At 36.5% G+C, this 21,744-nt stretch overlaps 1 protein-coding gene across 1 annotated transcript in view; it reads right to left on the bottom strand.

The window, feature by feature from the left end:
• Positions 1-1,443: 1,443 nt before the first annotated feature.
• Positions 1,444-21,744, bottom strand: part of FAM83D (family with sequence similarity 83 member D) — a 29,370-nt gene continuing 9,069 nt past the window's right edge. Inside the window, exons 2-4 of the mRNA XM_051979313.1 lie at positions 9,287-9,454; positions 5,435-5,559; positions 1,444-2,980 (exon numbers count right to left, since the gene is read on the bottom strand). Coding sequence (XP_051835273.1) covers positions 1,972-2,980; positions 5,435-5,559; positions 9,287-9,454 — 1,302 coding nt within the window. The 3' untranslated portion in view covers positions 1,444-1,971. The remainder of the gene's footprint in view (positions 2,981-5,434; positions 5,560-9,286; positions 9,455-21,744) is intronic.

The following is a 21,744-nucleotide window of genomic DNA, read 5'->3' on the forward strand; positions in this document are numbered from 1 at the left end:
AGGCCATTCATGCACAGTGGTAGAGCTTCAAACATGGGTTAGTTTGCTTGACTGTCTTTCACTCTCTGTAGCAAAGTAAGCTATTTCACAAAAACAAAGACTACTTTGTTGCTTTGGGAGCTCCTTGATGGGGGTATCCCCTACAATGATGATCATAACCCATCGGCCATCCCTGCCCCCGTAGTGGGGCTCCTGTGCTTTCCTGCCTCCTGACTTTAGGGCTGGGGCTCTCCCCACCGTGCCACCTAGTCACCCCTCCCATCGGGTCTGCTTCCCAGGTCAGGGGTCCTTCTCTAGAGCTCTCGACATGGTGTGGCTGCCAGCCGAGGCTCAGGGCTGTCCGTCTCTTCTCCCTCACTTTTGCCGCGTGACTGAGTGACTTCTTTCTGATGAATGTATGAAAAATAAAATCTCCAAATGTTCTAATGACAATGGTCCGGTAGCATTATCTTTGTATGCAAAAGACAGCACAATATTACTGTTGTAGAAAGCTTTTGGTTCAGGTGAGTCAGGTAAAAGAGGAAGTGAACATTTAAGCTTCTGCCTCCCTTTTGTCTATGCAGGGGAAGGAAACTAGACAAAAAAATAACAAAATTCCACAGCCACACCAATCATGATTAGTAGGGTGTAGAAACCAGTTGCATTGCCTACCGCTGAAGTAGGAATCTAGGATAATTGTCAGTGTCCTGGGCTTCCCCCTGTGCCTGGATGTATGTTGCTTAATCTGTACATAGCCAGTACAACCATCTGATGGATTGTGCTTCCGGTGCCACTGGAGTTCAAATCAGGCCTTAATTCAGGAAAGCACAGTCCCCCAGCCCTCACTGGCTGGCTAAAGGAAAGCAAAAGGGAAACCTCGGACCCTTGTAAGTTCAGTTTTAGAAACTTAAAAAACAAAGCCAAAGTACAGATGCTTGCCTAATTTTTCTGGCAGGTTCTTTATTTAAGTAGCTTGCATTTATATAGTTTTATAAGAGTTCATCTGGAGCGTAGTCTTAATCCTCCATTTCGTAATGCTAATAAAGATCTTATTCTCATCTTTAAATTTTCTTATGATTATGGTAATAATAGCTCTTCAAGGTTTAGAACTTTACACATGAAGTTTTATTTGAACATCACAGTAGACCCTTTGCTATCATTAGCCCCATTTTACAGAAGTGGAAATGGAGGCTTGCAGAATGTCGGTGAGATGCCCAAGGTCACATAGCTAGGAAATATCTTCAGTGCGAATCGGACAGATTTATTGACATTCTCTGCCATATGCTGTATTGTCTCTCCATGAGTCTCTAATTCCATTGGAATTCTCAATTTCTTTCCCTTTCAATAGCAATAAGTTTATTCATTGGTTGTCTAGTTGTTCCCCTGACTGACATGAAATATCCCTCTAATATTAATGGTACAGTTTAATTCTTATAAATCTATGCCAAAGCAATCAAATACAAATTCTATCCACAAGAATATTTATTTAATACTAAGAACATACAATTAAAAAGAAAATTCATTTTGACCTAAGGAAGAGGTTTTTTTGTTTTGTTTTGTTTTTAAATAATATTAGCCGTGTAATAAGAGCATCAGTATCTAAAATAAAATAGATTATACATTCATACAAGGAAAATACCCAAGTACATTTCTATATCTTGCCTGAATCTTGAATATACTAGAAACCCTCTAAATAGTAGCCCATAAAAAATAACTGTTCTAACCGCAACCAACATAAAATTGTATAAGTCAACATAAAATAAAATTATCATTATTTAAAATAATGCATACTACAAAGGATTCAAAGAAAACAGGCTGGTTAAGATTTCATGCTTTAGGAGGTAAAGGAAGGCACCTTGGCACTTAGGGCATTTTTAATCAAGAATACTCAGACTTAAATAGTCTGCAGAAAGGAGGGCTCACTGGCAAGACCTGCTGCACTGCTGGCAAGAGCTCATTTGACGCCCAAAGTCGGCTAACAAGAAACATCAGTCACCGGTATGAAGGGTACAATGCAATATCCCGAATAGCAAGTAAATTGTTGCCAACCCCACTAAGTGGTGTTCTGGTATAACTCCCAGGATTACAGCCCAGGTAGCTTTCAGCCAAAACTGTTCTCCTAGACAGCAAGGTCAGCATGTGGTTAAGCCGAGATCTGATGCCAGAAAAGTGAAACTGTCTCTCTTTATTCAAGTTTCTGAAAGAGTCCCTCAAGCACACATCCTTCTGGGGGTTGTGAGAGTATTTAGGATAGCCAGGATTCAGAAACTCAGTAGCTCTAGTGGAGGAATGGGAACCGACAGAACTCGCCACAGAGCCTTGGGAAGACAAAGAAGAAAAGGATCTCACGCTGGAGGATGTCGATGGAGCAGTGGACATTTTAGATGCTGGGGATACATCTTTTGAACGGGTCCCCTGAGAAAAGGATGGTTCCACAGGTTCGCTTACAGTCTGGGTGGTGACAGACTTGGACAAAAACATTGTTTGTGAGCCAGTCACTCTAGTCGCCACCACGGTTTGGGTTCCATCACACACTGTAGGAATGTGGGTTTGGGTCCCCACCTCACAGGTGTTCATTGCCAGCATCGTCTCCCATGGCTCTGTTTGAGTGGAGACATCATTCCCCTTTAGGAGTTCTAATTCAGCCTCTTGACTTAGGCAGTCCTCCTCACTAATGGTAGAAGTCTCCGAATCATAGCAGGTAGTTTCCATCTTCTCCTCCACAGGTACCTCTGAGCCCACATCAGCTTTGCTGGGAGTACTTGAGAGTCTGGCTAACCGCATCCTCAGGAGGTTGCCCAAAGTGAGTTCCCTAGACGGGGGTTTTCTATTGATCAGATGGTCAAACCTGTCGCTGTTTCTACAGACAGACAAGAGCTTAGAACTGATTGGCTTTGACTGGGCGTAGAGGATCCGGAACTCTAAGTCAAAATGTTCAACCACTTGGCCTGACAGAATAACCAAGTTGCTGCTATTTAACTTGCCATCAGTCCAGGTAAAACTAAAGATAAGAAACAAAATCATTATTTAGAAAAATTTAGTTGTAATTATTTGTCATAAAATATAATGCTAACAGATTTATACTATTAAAACTTTAGTGGTCATGAGACTACCAGAAATGTAAATTAAAATCAAGTGTAGATACAGCTAAAGGAACACAGATCAAATGAGATAAAACAGTATGTCTTTTTATGAAAGCAAAAATAAAAAAACTCATACATCTGAGTATTTTCCCTTCAAAATAATAGCCTTAGGGGACCACATGCTTATTACAAGAATGTTTTGAGCACAAGCAACATGAATGGCTTTTCTCTTTTGGGATTATATCTTCAGAGATAATTTATAAGACACAAGAAAATCAATTGCATTCTTTCATTTTGGCCTAAAGGATTTATTAATTTTCAACTTCATTGTGTCAAATGTTTTCATAGGATCATAAGATTAAGAGCTTAAAGAGAACCTACAGATTATTCATCCAAATCTTTTATTTTATAGATGATAAAATTGAGGCCCCAAAAGAAGAAATATTTGCCCAAGGTCAATTATGAAAGAGCTGGGATTTGAACTTGATGCCCATGACTCCAAACTTAACATATTTCTGGTTGTTTTTAAACCCCAAATTTCATGAAAGACCAGTTTTCTACCACTGCAGAGATTTAATATATGTGTGTGTGTGTGTGTGTGTGTATGTGTGTGTGTGTGTGTGTGTGTGTGTGTGTGTGTGTGTGTGTGTGTGTATATATATATATATTTTTTAAATCTCTGCAGTGGTAGATATATATATATAATCACACAGACCATGAAGGCAATTTCCAAAGAATTCTAGAAATACCTTGAACAATGGTAGCTCTGCTGGAAAAAGCATGTAGCACCCCCCAAATTTTATCCTGCCTAAAAGGACAATACTCATATACACTATGGTATGGTACAATAATAATCAATAGTGAGCTATAAATGTGTGCAAAATCATGGTTGGGGCTAAATTTCTATTTGTAAAGATTATATGTAACAACTAAAAGTAATCATTGCTGACATACTGATTGTTTTTTACCTTTTCATATTCATCTCATTGGTCTCCTATCCCTTTCTGCTAAAATGAGAACTATACCTGTCAGAATGAAGGACGGAAGTAAGAGTCCCCATGCTTTCTTTTAGATTAAGCATGAAAGGCTATTGATTTTATCTTTTCCCATTTCTTTCCTTTCCACCTGCCCCAGCTCTCTTCTAGAGTCCTAGTCATTTCACTGGATATGTTAAATGGCCTAAGGCAAATGCTTCTGTGTTACAGCCAATGGTGAACTGGAAAAATCTGCTTAGTTATATAATAAGCAGTCATTCCTGTCATCTTCATTCTTTCTTCTGTTCCACTTTTGCTCACTCCCCAAAAGACTCAATCCAGTTTTCCACTGAATTCCTAATCCCTGAACTCTTCTCAGAAATAAGAAATTGGATTCAACTGGGACAAAATTCAAAAACCAAGGACAATCAAAAAATAAAAAAAAGAGCTAACAATCTAAGGTTGCTTTTTATAGAAAATCTGAATTTATATTAGAGTTTACTAGTTTAGTTTGAGGTATTAAGCACTGCTAGAGACGTCTAAAGAGCCAGAGGAAAGTGTTGAGAGCAAAGCAAACATGGATGTCCAATTTGAGCCTTCCCTGGACCATCAGAAAGTGTGATCTTGGGGCCAATCCCAACTTCTGTGCCTGAAATTCCCTAACTACAAAAAGGGTAGGGGAGGAAAGAGTAGGAGACATGATTTAAATGAAATAACCCTTTTTAAAATTCAAAGCTTCATCATGGTGGATTAATAATATTCTACCAGATAGTGCAATGTTTAACCCTGGTGTCACAAAGTTTCTACTCACAGAATGTAAGCTCTGGCAAATCTTCATCAAGCTAAAAACAGTTGTGAGTATTAACTTTCTGATGGGCTGTGTGTCCTGTAAGCAGCCTAATTATGAGAAGGCATAAAACAGAAAGCTAACCATCAGAGAATGATTTTTTTGGAGCCACATCAATTTATACCAGTTTGTATTAATAAAGTTATTAGTCACTCTCAACAAAACTGCAGATTTTTCCTCTAGATTTAATTTTTTTCTTTGAAGGAGGGGTGGCTCAGACTTATTTCATTGGTATAGGGATATTTGGTGAAGAAGATTGTATCAATACAAATCTCCTACTGTTCTGCCACTTACAGTATCAGAAAGTTGCCTTGGGCACTCAGAGGTTAATTGTCATGCCCAGAATCACACAGCCAGTATATGCCATCAGGAAGATTTGAAACTAGGTTTTCTAGCCCCTAAGGCCAAGTTTGTAAATACAATTCATTACTCCATGCTGTCTCTCTTTTCAAGAATTAAATAAAGTAATTTCATATTTTCAAATACTTAATTATGGGGAGAAAACAACTTAACCTTTGCAACAAATTTTAATTCAGAAGTTTGACACTTACCCATAAGAGCCAGTTGCCACTCTAATGCCATCAATCAACATGAATTTTTCATGGATCTTTCCAACAATCTTAGTTCCTGACCTTGCATAGTATGCATTTCCAGTAATAGTTCGAACTGTCATAAGCTGTTTTGGGAGAAAAACAAAAGTTTAAAAGTCTTAAGCTCAGTTATCCAACATACCAGTGATATAAGATAAGATTCATTTATGGTTGCAAACTAATTCTACTTTTTTTAAATAAAGATTTTTAATTTTCAAAACATATGCATAGATAGTTTTCAACATTCATCCTTGCAAAACCTTGGGTTAAAATTTGTTTTCTCCCTCCCTTCCTCTCACCCCCTTTCCTAGACACAACCCTACTTGTTGGCAGACAAATGGCTAGTAATCACATCCACCCACTTGACAGAATTATCTGTCTATATTCCAGGGTCAATCTAATTTCTCACTTTGTATTGCCATGTACCATCCCTTCATCTAGACAAATTATGTTAAACTCAAATAGAAACAGGGCTACTAAACCATATGAAGGATCTCTGCAAACTGCATAGTGATTTGAAAAAACACACATTAATATTATTTTGGTTCTATTGTACTTTTATTTATTTTGTTAAAATACCTCCCAATTACCTTTTAATCTGGCTTCAGAAATACTCTGAAATATTGTGCAAGGAAATCTGGTGTTTGATCTCAGGGCTAGACTATTCTCTTAACATTTTTATCATCTACTTGTGATGCACTCAAAAGAAAGTTGTACCTGGTTCAACATTAGCAGAAAGCCCAAACACCCAAAATTAATTTTGGAACAAATTTTGGTAAATACGGAAAAAGTTTTTTTTTTTTTTTTTTTTAAATAAAGACAAACAATAAAAAGTCATCATTTGGGAACCCTCTCTTATTTTCCTCCCTCAGCTTGATAACATTGCAAAGCTAAATTCAATACCATGTTTATTCCCCTGAACCCTATTTATATTCACAAAGAAAAATTAACAATATAGTTGAGAGATGCCTATCACAAAAGTACAGCAGTATAGAAGACAGCATAAAAGAGGAAAAAGGACCCACATGTTAAAAAAATGTTTGTAGGAGATCTTTTTGTAGTGACAAGGAACTGGAAACTGAGTGGATGCCCATCAGCTGGAGAATGGCTGAATAAGCTGTGGTATATGAATGTTATGAAATATTATTGTTCTATAAGAAATGATAAGCAGACTGATTTCAGAGAGGCCTGGAGAGACTTATATGAACTGATACTGAGTGAAGTGAGCAAAGCCAGGAAAACATTGTACACAGTATCAATACCAAGATTGTGTGATGTGATCATTGTTTAAATATGTATATATATATTGGATTTAACATATATTTCTACCATGTTTAACATATACTGGACTACCTGCCATCTAGGGGAGGGCATGGGGGAAGGGGAGGGAAAATTGGAACACAGGGTTTTGCAAGGGCTAATGTTGAAGAATTGCCCATGCATATGTTTTGAAATTTAAAAAAAATAATAAAAATAAATAAACTTTAATAAAAATAAAATAAATAAATAAAATAAAAATAATTTAACAAAAAAATTAAATAAACTTTCATACTTTGGGGGAAAAAAAGATTGTGTGATGATCAACCATCATAGACTTAGCTCTTCTCAGCAATACAGTGATCCAAGACAATTCCAGTAGACTTTGAATGGAAAATGCCATCTGCGTCTAGAGAAAGAACTATGGAGATTGAATGTGGATCACAGCAAACTATTTTTACCTTTGTTGTTAACGTTTTCTTGTGGTTTTTCCCTTTTGTTGAAATTTTTCTTTCTTAACATGACTCATAGGGAAATATGTAAAAACTGATTATACATGTGTAACCTATATCAGTTTTCATGCTGTCTTGGGGAGAGAAGGAAAAAAAATTGGCATTTAAAATATTATAAAAATGAATGTTGAAAACAATAAAGTAAAATAAAATAAAGGAATTTGGGGAAAAATTATTTTGTAAAGCAAAGTTGTTTTTGTATTGCAAAAAATTATTACACTAAAAAAAAAAGAAAGAAAGAAAAGAAAAAAAAGAAATGGGCACAGGCAATGTGTCACAGAATAAGGTTCCTAAATATATTAGCTAATGCTTCCCTACACTTGTCCTTATTAGCTACAGTGCTGCCAGTAGAACCTTAAGGATGGTGCTGACATTGCTATAAATTGTATATTCAATGATGGTCTTTCCAATAGCTTCACTTTCTTATTTTCATATTTGATGTCAACTTCCTTGTAAACTGTGGATCTAGGATAATCTGCTTGATTGAATAAAAGTATTGGAAATTTAAGGCTTTAATAATACTACTGACATAGGCAAGTCAAAAACCATTTAATGGTCTGTTCCTTAGTTTCTTTATCATAGCAGGAAGGAGGAGGAAGCAGAATAAACCTGAGCTCTTATAAAATGCTATCGAATTTCTGAAAACATAAATATTTAACAAAGAAGCAGATATATTGAGAACTTAAGTAGTAAACAACAGATGCCATACAGTAGCCAACCTTCCTGAATCCCAGAGCTTGTATATTTTAAAACTATTGCTCTAATTTTATTTTTTTGCTGTCAATCAGATTCTTTTGGGAGGCAACATGGTACAGTAGATAAAGATATGGCCTCAGAATAAGAAAGCTCTGGCTTTGAGTCTCACCTCTGACATTTACTATCTGTATTATGGCTCTGAGCAAGTCATGATTTCTCAGTCCCCAGGAAACTCCAAGACTTTAAGTTATAGGATAAGCAACAATCTCCATTGGTTGAGGTAATTTCCTCACTTGGAGTTTTCTGTACTAATAAAACCACAGGGCCAAGATTCTTTTATATTAACATAAAATGAATATGGTTATTCTTAATGCTAAGTTCAAATCTGGTCTCAGATGCTTACTAGCTGTGTAAAAAAAATGTTTTAATAGCTTTTTATTTACAAGATATATGCATGGATAATTTTTCAGCATTGACAATTGCCAAACCTTTTGTTCCAACTTTTCCCCTTCTTCCCCCATCCCCTCCCCCAGATGGTAGGTTAACCAATACATGTTAAATATGTTAAAGTATAAATTAAATACAATATATGTATACATGTCCAAACAGTTATTTTGCTGTACAAAAAGAATCGGACTTTGAAATAGTGTACTATTAGCCTGTGAAGGAAATCAAAAATATAGGGATTGGGAATTCTATGTAGTGGTTCATAGTCATCTCCCAGAGTTCTTTCCCTGGGTGTAACTGGTTCAGTTCATTACTGCTCTATTGGAACTGATTTGGTTCATCTCATTGCTGAAGATGGCCAGGTCCATCAGAATTGATCATCATATAGTATTGTTGTTGAAGTATATAATGATTTCCTGGTCCTGCTCATTTCATTCAGCATCAGTTTGTGTAAGTCTCTCCAAGGGCCTATTTTTTTAAATCCAGCTATTTTTTTCTAACTAAAAACTACTTGTGAGTAAACTCCCCTAACAAACCTACATACTACCAACCCTAGTCCCCACTTAGTTATTTATATATACAATTTAAAAATTCAAAACATGTAATTTTAATGAGGATTGGAATCAGGAAAAAAAAATCCTCTTACCTTCACATGAAATTAAAGGCCTATTTAATGTAGATATAAATGTAACCAGTTCCAAGGACAACAGCTCACTAAATGATCTAAAGTATTAATTAGTATCCTAGATAGAACTAAATTGATAAGATAATTTTATTTTATTATTTTTTTTTGCTAAGACAGTTAGGGTTAAGTGATGTGCCCAAGGATAAGATAAATTTTTAATAAATGTAGTTAGTATCAATATATTTTCCTTTACTATTAGACACTTTGGTAACAAACCTTTTCCTGTTCAGGATGAACTCTTAGATTCACACACATGTCCAGGAAGTGACGGATTAGAGCCTGGTCCAGAAGGATGTAGACGGCCACCTCTTGCTTTCTACATACTTCCTGTAGGTCTCTGAAGATGTCAATATCTGTGAATGACTCCATAACCACAGCAATAACCTAAGGCAAGGTAGAAAGATAGGAACAAAGTTCTTACTTCACAGCAGGTAGAAGTTCCTTTCTAGCTGTCAAGACAGTCCCCTATGTGGGAGGAGATGAAAGGGACTTTGACCTCACAATACTTATCCAACTGACCATCAGCAATTTCCATTTTCTCTTCTCAATTTGCTAATTCCAGTATCTCCGTTATAATCCTATTATTAAACATGTTCAGCACAAATATGTTAGACTAAAATATGTTTTATGTTGTTGTAGTTTGGGGGGATTGGGAGTCTGTAGGCTGACTGGGAAGTTTGCTTACAAGGCTGGCTGTACCAGGTGACAGTGAGAGACAAGGAGTCCCTCCGGAGTGCCCCCAGGTCAGATCAGATAGTGTTCAGATAAAAAGAACAAAGAAGACTCAGATGGCCCATGGTCCGGGACAAGCTTTCCCATGGGAGGAAGCTTCCTTTGCTGCTTGCTTTAATTGTGATACCAAGGTTGCCATATTCCGGCTCCCACCATACAAATGTTTCCTAATAAAATTTAGCAGCTCCTATGTTCCAATGGTTACATGACCTAGCTCTCCTTCAATTGTCTTTTGATTTTCCAATTCCTCACAGGTAATTTATGCCCGCCAGCCTCAATGTGCACCCTATGGGGTGTGGGGCAAGTCGAGGGAAGGCTGGTACCTCCCCCGTGGGCCTGGCAGAGCCTTTTCCAGAGTGCTCACCACCCGGGGAGTCCAGCCGTGGCTCCAAGAAGGGCCGCACCCCACTAAGCCTCCTCCGCACTCGGGCGAGCCAGGCTGGGATAACTGACGGCTTCAAACGTATCAGTAAGTGAGAGGAAGCCTGTGAAGGCTTCCCACGGTGAGATGGAAACCTGGCTGTGGAGGTGGCTGAAGCAAGTGCTGTTCTAGTCAGACCCCAAAGGCGCCGGTCACCCCCTGTGACCTCTGAAAACCAAGGAGGAGCATCACACCTGCTGCCTGCCGAGAACTCTGCAACTGGGGTCAAAGGTTACCCAGGACCCTCGCTCCAAAGTCATAGGCCCCTCCTTAGCTCTCAAACTCCGGAACTTGGTATCGCTTTACCTTGTTGACTTCGTAAAGGTTGCCCTGCTTTTTTGCTCCTGTGATACCAGATTCTATTCTTTGTCCTTTATCCTCTCCATCGCTCTCCTTTCATTTCCCTTGCTGGCTCTTGTGTCTCCCAACTTCTAACTATGGATGTTCTCAAGATTCTCTCTGGTTCTTCTGTCTCTACACTTACTTCCTGGCTTAGTTCTCTCTCCATCCTTTTTCTAAGACTCCCAGGCTAGAAACTTGGAAGTCATTTACATCCCTTTCACCTTCTCTATCTAAGGACACTATGTAGAAAAGAAACATAGTAAAAGCACACTAGAATTTAGAGTCAAAAGTAGAGTCCAGCTCTACACTCTAACGGTAGTGTGACCTTAGCCAAGTCATTTCCCTTCCTCTGAATTCGTTCCCTTCTCTAAAATGAGAAAAGTGGTCCAGATCAAAGCTCCTTAAACTGTGGGTTATAACCCCATATGGGGTTACATAACTGAATGTGAAGATCATTAAATCTATAATCAACTCTGAAAATATTGAAAATGCCCTAGTTCCTGGAATATCAGATAGTCTGCTAAGATTTAATTCTTTATGTCAAAATAAACAAGCACATTGATCTCATTAGTATGTAAATTTGCTTTTATTTTTAATAAATGATAAAATTATATGTATACCAAAGAATTGTTTTAGAATAAATTTCTTTATTATTATTTTTATTTTTAAATTTTATTTTTATAATACTTTTTTTATTTTTCAAAATATATGCAAAGATAGTTTTCAACTTCTGCAAAATCTTATGTTCCAAATTTCTCTCCTTTACTCTTTCCCTCCTTCCCTCTTTCCCTAGACAGTAAGTAATCCAATATAGGTTAAAAATGTACAATTCTTCTAAACGTATTTCCACATTTATCATGCTGTACCAAAAAAATCAGACGTGGTTTATTATCAGTAAATTTTGATATGTATACCTATTTTATATATCTATATACCTGCAGTCACAAAAAGTTTCTTGGATAAAAAGAGGTCACAAGTGGAAAATATTTAAGAAGCCCTGAACTAGATAGAATTAAGGATACTAATGCACCATTGGTGGAGTTGTGAATTGACCCTATCATTCTGGAGAGCAATTTGGAAATGTGCCCAAAGGATTATAAAACTATGCTATTCCATTCATCAATACTACTATATTCCAAAGGCATCCAAGAAGACAGCACTAGCCCTGAAGCTCCTGTCATGGCCTTTTGGGGCTGTGAGGGAACATTACCTTGTGGCACAACATTATTTTCCAGCAAGGCTGCATAGGTGCTGATTACATGCCAAACACCTTTACAAGTCCATGCAAAGGAAGCTAACTACTCGCCTAAAGCCAAAGTTAAGAGAGGATTAACATTTCATTTTCATTCTAGTCACTGGAAACTGTAGATCTTGGCTACCAGTCTCACCAATCAGCCACCAAAAACAAAGACTCTTTGTCTACTTTGGCAGAGCGCCTGGAGATTCATGCTCTGCCCAGGTCTGGGAAAGGTGAGTATTCTTTTTAGTCATCTTCCTCACCATCCCCTCTAACCCTGAGAGTTCTCTAAACAGCACTGATCCTGCAAAGTTTGAAGATAGGCCTTAGAAACGTCGGTAGGAAATGGGGTTGTATTACTAATTTGGGAACAATTTCCATGTTTTGGTGTGTAGTCTATAAACATCTATTATGAGATAAAAGTAAGGCCCGAATATCAAGTTTCTATGATCAAGCTTTTTTTCTACCTCCTCCCTTAATTGCTCCACTACCTACCTGATCTTATACTAATCCAGATTCTCCTGTGAATATTTCCTAAGCAAGTGTACTTATTCATTTAATAAATGCTCACTGAATTAACTTGAAAAGTATAACTCTATCATTCCTGGATCAATGCCTTCAAATATTATCATGGAATGATATTTTTTTTCTTTTAAATATAACTAGGCTTCACATCTTGGGTGTCAAAATGATTTTTGCCTATGCTTACCCCTATCTTGTGAAAGGGTAAGGAAAGCTTCATCGCCCTTGGCCATAGATTTTTCCAGGGCCCCAAGGCCAAGAAGGGACCCGGGAGGTTTCAGATTCTAACCTTGAAAGAATAACTAATTTCCCCAAAGCAAAATAACTGCCAAGTTCCAAAAAGTAACTGGGAAATAGTGGAGCTTCTCTAAAAGTGAGTTAAGGAGAAGTACAGGCTATCTTCCAAATCAAATATTGATTTGCCATTTAGTGGAACAATGGCATGAGTAATGCCATTATGTTATTAAGGTTCTTGCTCCCTGTTAATTTCATTGACTTCATAAATATCACACCCTCTCCCATTCAGGCTGTGAGTCAAAGATCTAAAAATCGGCCCATAGAATCCAGTGGGTTTCAAAGATTTCCTTCCTCCATTTTGTTTGTATCTTAAATTTAAGCATAAAGCCTATTAAGTGAATTTCTCAGGGAAGGTCTTTTTTCAGTTTAGTCAGAGACACTCATTAGAAGGCAGTCAATCCTTTATGACGCGGGCTGCCTAGCTAGATGCTGCTAGATACTCATGCCCGCCCAGAACAAGAAATAAACGTGGCGAGCTTTCTGCAATACCTGCTCATTGACCAGAACCAAATGAGAAAGAAACCCAACGCTAGAATAAAAAGAGACCTAGTTCTCACTACCTGAGGTCTGACAAAGAAGGAAGCAAAAGGAGCGCTCCACCCTATGGAGCCTAGGACAAGCCACACCCCACTCTGAGAATACACTGCATTTCCCCAGTCATTCCATACAAGCTAGAACCCGTTCTTTTGGGTCACAGAACCACACAATGTTGGAGCTGGAAAGAATCTTAGAGATCACTTAGTCCAACTCCTATTTTACAGATAAGGAATTAGGACTTTGTGGTTTCTTTAGAAAAATACAGATTTGCAAATATTGTAAAGTTCTAATATTAATATTAGCTAATATTAACGAAGTAACTATTTACTAGATTTGGTTAGGTAAGAAAGAGTCAGGCAGCTTGGAAGTAGGAGTGAACCTTGATTCTAGTACAAGTTCACATCACTTTGATTGTAATAGCAAGGGAAATTATGACCCATATATTTTGTTTGTTAGGAAAGTGAAAGTTAAGGATCTAAAACTTTATTTTTTTGTTTAAACTTTTTAAAAAAAGATCTTTATTTAAAGTTTTGAGTTCCAAATTCTATCCTTCCCTCCTCGACCACTTTCCTGAAATAGTAAGCAATCTGAATAGGTTATATATATGCAATTATGTAAAACATTTACATATCATTTTGTACAATAAAAAAAAATGAAAGAAAGTGAATAATAGCATACTTCAGTCTGTATTCATTCAATATCAATTTTCTCTGGAGGAAAATAGCATGCTTCATTATTAGGCCTTTATTGCTGAGAATAGCTAAGTCATTCACAATTCTTCATTTAACAATATTGCTATTACTGCAGAGAACATTCTCCTGGCTCAGTTCACTTTGCGTCAGTTTATGCAAGTCTTTCCAGGTTTTTCTGAAATCATCCTCCTTGTCATTTCTTATATATAGCACAATAACATTCCATCACAATCATATAACATAACCTTTTAGCCATTCCCCAACTGATGGGCATTCCTTGGATTTACAATTCTTAGCCACCACAGACACACAAAATAGCTGTTACAACTATTTTTGTATAAATAGATCCTTTTCTATTTTCTTGGATGCCTTTGGGATATAGTAGTATTGCTTAATGAAAGAGTAAGCACAGTTTTATAGCCCTTTAGGCATATTTCCAAATTGCTCTCTAGAATGGTAGGGTCAGTTCACAACTCTACTAATGGTGCATTAATGTCCTAGTTTTCCCAAATCCCCTCCAACAGCCAATATTTCCTTTTTTGTCATAAGAGCCACTCTGATAGGTGAAAGGTAGTACCTCGAAGTTATTTTAATTTGAATTTCTCTGATCAATAGTGATTCTAATCTTTATTTCTGAATTATTCCGTTTGATAAACTCCACTTCAAATCAGGAGATCAAGAAATTGGATGAACTAGAGCCTTACCCTAGGAATTTTAAGACTAAAAATCACTGCAGTGGGTTGTTTTTTTTTTTTTTGGGGGGGTGGGGGGTGCACAGGAAATTACCTTCTATGTTGTAATTTTCTTCTGTTAAAATGAGAACTAGCTGGCTTCTCTGATTTAAAAAAAGGAATGAAATATTTTTAAACATTTACTCTATGCCAGGGATTAGACTTTCTAAATATTACCTCATTTAAACATAAAAAAAAATTTAGGACAACTTCTGAAGAAACAGATGACTGAAAGCATCTTTTTCCTTTCAGTGGAATTTGGGAGAATTTGGATGTAGAATACTTGATATGTTTTCATATGTAGTCATGACATTGGTTGGTTTCACTAAAGTATTTTTGTTATGAGAAAGGACTCATGGGGAAATCAAGATTGTTTTTTAATATTTTGTTTTAAAGGTGTCCATTGTCTGGCCATCATCTAGTTCAATTTATTTGTTTTACTGAAAAACAAAATGAAGTCTGAATAAGAGAAATAATTTATTCAAGGTCAATTATATATAGTAAAGGGCATAGGCAAAACTTGAAAGTGTAACTTCCAACTGATCAGGACTATTCCCTGTAAATTAGTAATTCTCAATATAAGGACACCTTTCCTTCCCCTTCAGGAGCAGCTAGATGGTACAGTGGATAGAGTGTTGGCCCTGAAATTAGAAAGACCTGAATTCAAATATGACTTCAAACACTTAATATTTCCCAGCTATATGACCCTGAGCAAGTTATTTAATCCCAATTGTCTCAGCAAAAAAAGAAAAAAAATCCCTTTCAAGGGATCACAAGGTCAAAATTATTTTCATAATGATATTAAGAAGTTATTTGCCTTTTAAAATATTCTTTCCTGAATTGTCCATGTTTAACCTGTATTGGATAATGGTTGCGCTCTAGGAGAGAGGGGAGAAAAATTTAGAACGTAAGTTTTTACAAAGGTGAATGATAAAAAACTATCTTTGAATGTATTTGGAAAAATAAAAGACTTTTAAAAATATATGTATATCATTATTCTTTCCTTTCCAACTACATATCCTGTAAGGCTAAATTTTCTTCACCTACTTCAATGATTAATTGCAGAAGCAGTTATGACAACCCAGTTGTTTTCTATTAAGCCAGATATTAAAGTAATTTGAAAAAATATATAAAACAATATCACTCTCCTCAGTAAATTTTTTTGTTTTGGGAAATTTATTTTCATAAATTTATACTTGTGTTGATATGTTATTAGTTTTTTTTTTTTTTTTAATGAATAATTATTTTTAAAATTTACCAATTTCCTTTGCAGCCATTTTGGAAAGCAATTTGGAGTTATACCCAAAGGGCCAACAAATTGTGCATACCTTTGATTCAGCCTTACTATACTATTATTGAAAGCAATATCACTACTGCTAAATCTATATCCCAAAAACATGCCCCCAAAAGAGAAAAGGACCTATTTGTAAAAAGATATTTATAGCAGCTTTTTTTTTTGTGGTGGCTAATAATTGGAAATCAAAAGGATGTCCATCAACTGGGGAATGTCTAAACAAGCTGTATTATATAATTGTGATGAAAAATTATTGTCCTATAAGAAATGACAAGGAGGATGATTTCAGAAAAACCTGGAAAGACTTGCATGAATTGATGCAAAGTGAAGTAACAGAACCAGGAGAATGTTCTATGCAATAACAGCAATATTGTTAAGTGAAGAACTGTGAATGATTTAGGGTATTCTCAGTAATAAAATGATACAAGACAATCCCAAAGGACTAATGATGAAGCAGACTATCTGCCTTCAGAGAAAAAACTGATATTGTTTGAATACAAACTGAAACATGATTTTTCACTTTCTTTCATTCTTTTTCTTTTATTTGAGCCTTCTTGTATAAAATGACTAGTAATGAAAATGTTTTACATGATTGCATATGTAAAACCTATATTTCATTGCTTACTGGCTTGGATTAGAGGGAGAAAGAAAGGAACAGAATTTGGAACTCAAAACTTTTTTTGAATTGTTAAAATTTGTTTTAATATGTAATTGGAGGGAAAATGAAATATATTAAATAAAAATCCATTTTTATCCGTTTCAATTCTAATATGTCAAATATTGATAAATATAACCCATACAAACAAAAGCTCTTTGGGTCCTCAGTACTTTCTAAGAGTACAAAAATGGATCTCGAGGCCAAAAAGTTCGAGGGCCTTTGTCTTACATCATGATGCATAGTACTTATTGTTTTATTTCAGCCATGACTAATATAAAGCTATTATGATTGAAAAAGTAGATCTGCCAATTTCAGAGTAAAGTTTTTGGAAGGCTCTCTTGAATTGATCAACACATGTATCTTATCATCTAGACTATTCCTGGTACCATGATAAACATGTAAATATTTACTTTGTACTTATTTTTATTTAGTTTATGCTGCCTAGTAAAATGTAAGCTTCTTGAAGACAGAGACTGCTATACTAATACATAGTAGGAGTTTAATAAAAGCTTACTGAATTTAAATCCTTTTGAGTTCTATTCAAGGGATGTATTAAATTCAAGGTTACATGGTAGATGAATTATTGTAGCTTCAGTTCTTTCTCAGGTTAATTTAAACAGGAAGTCTCTGCCAGTCATTTCTTACCTCAGTGCCTCAGTTTCCTCTCCCCATCCCATAACTTTAAAACAAGTATGTGTACAAAATACAATTGGAATTGTGCCAGAGGAAGGCATTTAGTCAAAGGCATAACAATAATTTGTGTCCTACACTCAACATCTTGTGATACGGAATGCTACCTGCTGACTAATCAGAGCCCCAAATTCTATTTCCTTAAATTACCAAAGTTTACTTGCTACGAGCTTTCCTGATTGACATTCAGATTTTTAGGTATTGGGAATAACAACCTTAGTATGTATGTGATGGATGGGGTAGGAGGAGAGAAGTATACAAGGGAATATGGTTCAACTTCCTGCTCACTGAAGGAGTTCCTTTTATAGCATCCCTGTTAGATGAAGATCCAGAATCTGTTTGAACATTTCTAGGGATAGAGAGGTCACTATTACCCATTATATTAGTTATAATTGTTATTAAATTTTCTCATATTGAACCAATGATCTGCTTCCTTATAACTTCTATTTGTCAGTCATAGGTCTGCCTTTTACAATACAGACTAAATGTGTACCCTATAACTAGAAAACCCTGATCTCATACCAATACATCTCTCTTTTTTTTGTCCAGGCTAAACACCACAATTCTTTCAATGACATGGTTTTCAGACCCTTTTATTTACATCATCTTCCAGTTTGTCCAAGTTCCTCTTAAAATGTAGCACCCAATCAAAACTCATCCTATTCCAAATGTAGTTTTGTCCAAGACAGAATACAGTATCATCATTACCTCTGTGGCCTGGGAAATATATGAACTGCAGTTCATTTATTACCTGAAGTGAATGAAAAAACTCAGTTTTTTCAGCTTTAGTCTCAGTGCTTTTTACTTTGGGGCTTCTAAAATACAATTTGTGAAACTGCCTGTCTTAGAAATAAGGCACTAGAAAAAACTTTTCCCATGCAGAAGCTTCCTAACCTTGGGGACTACCACAAAGTATATACTGTAGAACCATCCACTATACTTTTCATAAAATGCCTCTACTCAGCATTATAAAAATTACAGTTCAGATATCTTTTTGAAGGGCTGAGAGCCTCTGTTCAAACAGGGTGTTACAACCTCAAGCCAGGAAGGCCCAAGCTATTCCATGGGTGGAGAATTAAACAAATTGCTGACCTAATGTAGGGATTGACAGTACATGACTACATTCCTTTAAATTATTCCAGTATAAAGTGTAGAGGTAAGATGAGGTTTTAGAAAAGGAAAATAACATATGCAGCAAAATCTTTTTTTAAGCCCTTGTCTTCTATTTATTTTTAATGCCAACAGTATGGGAACATAGAACATAACTTTGTGGAAAGGACACTAAATCTGGAATACAATGCTTCATTCAAGTCCTGATTCCATCTTGATACCTTTAGACAAAATTATTTTACCTCTGTGGGCCTCATTTCCCTCATCCTTAAATTAAATTATTTTGGGGGCCCTTTCCAGCCCTCAATTCTATGGTCTTACAATTAACAAAGAAGTTGATTCTTTCTAATTACATACTCTTCCACTACATACAATATTTGTCATCTTTCACACCAAATTCAATAGAAATCAAATCTCTCTAGAATTCTTAAATCTTTTCTCATAATCACATTATTACTTGAAACATTTTCTTATTCAAAAAGGAAAAAACCTAAGAAGATGAGTCTCATTCTGGTCCACCTTTGACCTAAGATAACTTTAGTTAAAACTGGAAATAGAATTCCCACAAAACTTAACCTCTTCTATATAGATCTGTTTTTAGGCTGAGGCTGGATAGGATTCAGGAAGAAGTGCTCAGATCCCTTAAGTCCAGCTCACAACATCAACATTAACAAGAGCAGACATTTATGGAAAATTGGACAAAACATTTTAAATAATCTCACTTCAGCTTCATAATCCTATGACATGTACACTAGCGGTATTATTATTTCCATTTTATAGGTGAGGAAAGAGAAGCCCAGAGAGAGTGCATCTTGCCCATGGTCATGTAGCTACTAAATACCACAGAGTCTAAACCTGGTCTTCTCCATCCCAAACCTCTCCTCTGTACCCTGACCAGCCAATTCTCTCTAGAACTCCAGAATCCCAAGAGAGCAGACTGAGCCAAGAATGGAGCCAGGGATTGGAGTGCACTTAGCCCCTGAAGTCCCTAGCTGACCCAGAAGTAGCTGAGACTCCTGTTTGGTTGGCTATTTCAGTTTCAGAAAAGCTTAAATGATCTGGCCTCTGGCAGGAACAAAAAGTACAACAATGCCTGGGGTCATCTCAGCTAGCTCACAAATCCAGCTACATACTTGAGAATTGCTCAACATGGTCATCAATCAGCAACTAGCAAGGGGTTGAGCAGATGCTCAATAAGTGGGTGTTGCTAATGATAATGACAACCTACAAAAAGTTCTTCCCTTTAAAAAACTTAAAAATTAAATAATTTTATCCATTAAATAATTTCAGTGAAATGGAGATAGAGAGCTTATTGAGCTTTGGAGTTAAATAACTTTTAGAGGAACTTCTCAAAATCTCAAGGTCTCTAAAGAGTATGTATTTTTTCCTTTAGGCCAAGGCCTCCATTGAATTTCTACTCTGATTCCTTATAGCTGGGGTTTCCCTACCTTTTTTGATGGCTCCACATGGAGAAGTAATGGCAGAGCCTGCCCAAGCTGGAAAGGCTTCAACTATAGACTGGATGGTAGATGAGATGTCTGTCTCCTGAGGAACTAAAGAATTGTTTCCAGAATGACCACAGGAACCCCAGCATCTTTTGAATGCCATCCATTTAGTTGTATCAGGGTTACAATCTGTGCCAGAGAAAGCTCATGATTCCTCATAGATCCTTGAAGTACTACAGTTGAAATACTAAAAGAATGATGGTTATGGAAAATCTTCCTACTCTAAGTGGAATCTTCTTTGTGTAGGAATCACAAACAATCAAGCAAAAAAAAAAAAAAAGGAAGGAAAAGAAAAGATTAGGAAATGTGAACTGTGTAAGAATCACTGTATAAGAGCTCCAAGGAATATACAGATAGCAAATCATCCATTAAAACAAAGGAGAAACAAAAATAATTAGTTGATTAGTTACCATCCCATAATTGTGATGCATTTGAGATATCTAGGAATATTTTTATTCAAAGAGTAACTAATTACTATGCTCAAATCCTGTTTTTGTGGTTTGGAGGATCAGTTGTGTAACTTTTAGGTGAACTGCCCATCATCCATGGAGGCCTCCAACAAGATTCCTCAATAGCTACTCAACTGGTCTACACTCTTGCTTATAGTAGCAGATAACTTGCTCATCGATAATTATCACTCCTACTAACCCTTAAATTATCAGAAGGATCCCAGATGTTGAGATCATAACAAAAGGGCCCCTTTTGAATGGGGGCACGTGGCTACAGTCTGACTGCTAAAGACTGTGACCACACAGACATGATGAGTTAAGATGTCACCCTCCCTAACCCCCCATTCTAGGAATACCGGATGCTCTAATAGTTAGTTATGGATCTACATAACCAGTATGTTAATAGAAGACAGTGCTTCCATTCAGTATTTCTCCTAAATTGTAGATGTTCTGAATTTAGGCCCCATTTACACCACAAGAAATATGTTTGTGCAGGAAAGACAACTTTACATTAATTCAAATTTGATTAGACAAAACACAAGTTTACTCTGTGCTAAGTGGTAGAAATTAACACAGGAATAAAATAGTCCCTGCCCTCAAGGAGCTCTATGAAGGAATGGGAAGGAGGAAGGGAGTAGGCAAAGGAATGAGAGGGGAGAAATACAATCTATTGCCAGTTAAGTATAATATGAAGGAAATTGAGGAGGGAGAGGATGCTGACTACTTGTATTGAGAGAGGAGGAAGAAAAATCATGAAAGACTTTATAAATGAAAGTGGTACTGAAGCCAAACCTTGAAGGCAGACAAGGATTCTAAGAGGTGAAGATGAACAGGGAGTTCTTTAAGGGGAAGTTTGTGCAAATATTGAAAAGAAGCAAGAGATGTGGGGCTTTAATTGGGGAATTTCTAGTAATGATTGAAATAATTCTGTGAAGGGAAATAGTATGAAATGGATAAGGTGAGAAGGTGGAATGGCTGTGAAGAGTCTTAAATGCGAGGCTATAGTTTTCATTTTATTCTATGACCCCGAGGGAGTCATTGTCCCTGATACACATTGATTCAGGAAGCAGGATGTTCAAAGCAGAAATTCATGAATACATCCTAGTTTGTATTTAACTAAGAGGATAGATCAAATTAGTGGTGAAAATAAAAATTCTGTTTCATTGGGGTTGTACAGATTGGACAGATCAGCTTTTTCTTAGATAATACCCTCCCTGTTTTCTTCTCCTTGTCCTATATAGTTCACTGGGGATACATGATTAAATGATGGAGACTGTTTTATATAAGATTGCCTTTTTTAAGACTATGTTGTTCCCAACTGTCAGTTTGTGGTCTAATTCCATCTACAGCATATAAATATGAGTGTATGCTCACATCCATCAATTACTTCCTTTTTAAATTTCATTGCAGGGCAAGGCTGACTCTTTTTCTCCTGACCTTGGTCTCGTCCTCCCTCT

This window comes from Antechinus flavipes, chromosome 2 (assembly GCF_016432865.1).
Source record: "Antechinus flavipes isolate AdamAnt ecotype Samford, QLD, Australia chromosome 2, AdamAnt_v2, whole genome shotgun sequence".
Taxonomy (NCBI): Eukaryota; Metazoa; Chordata; class Mammalia; order Dasyuromorphia; family Dasyuridae; genus Antechinus; species Antechinus flavipes.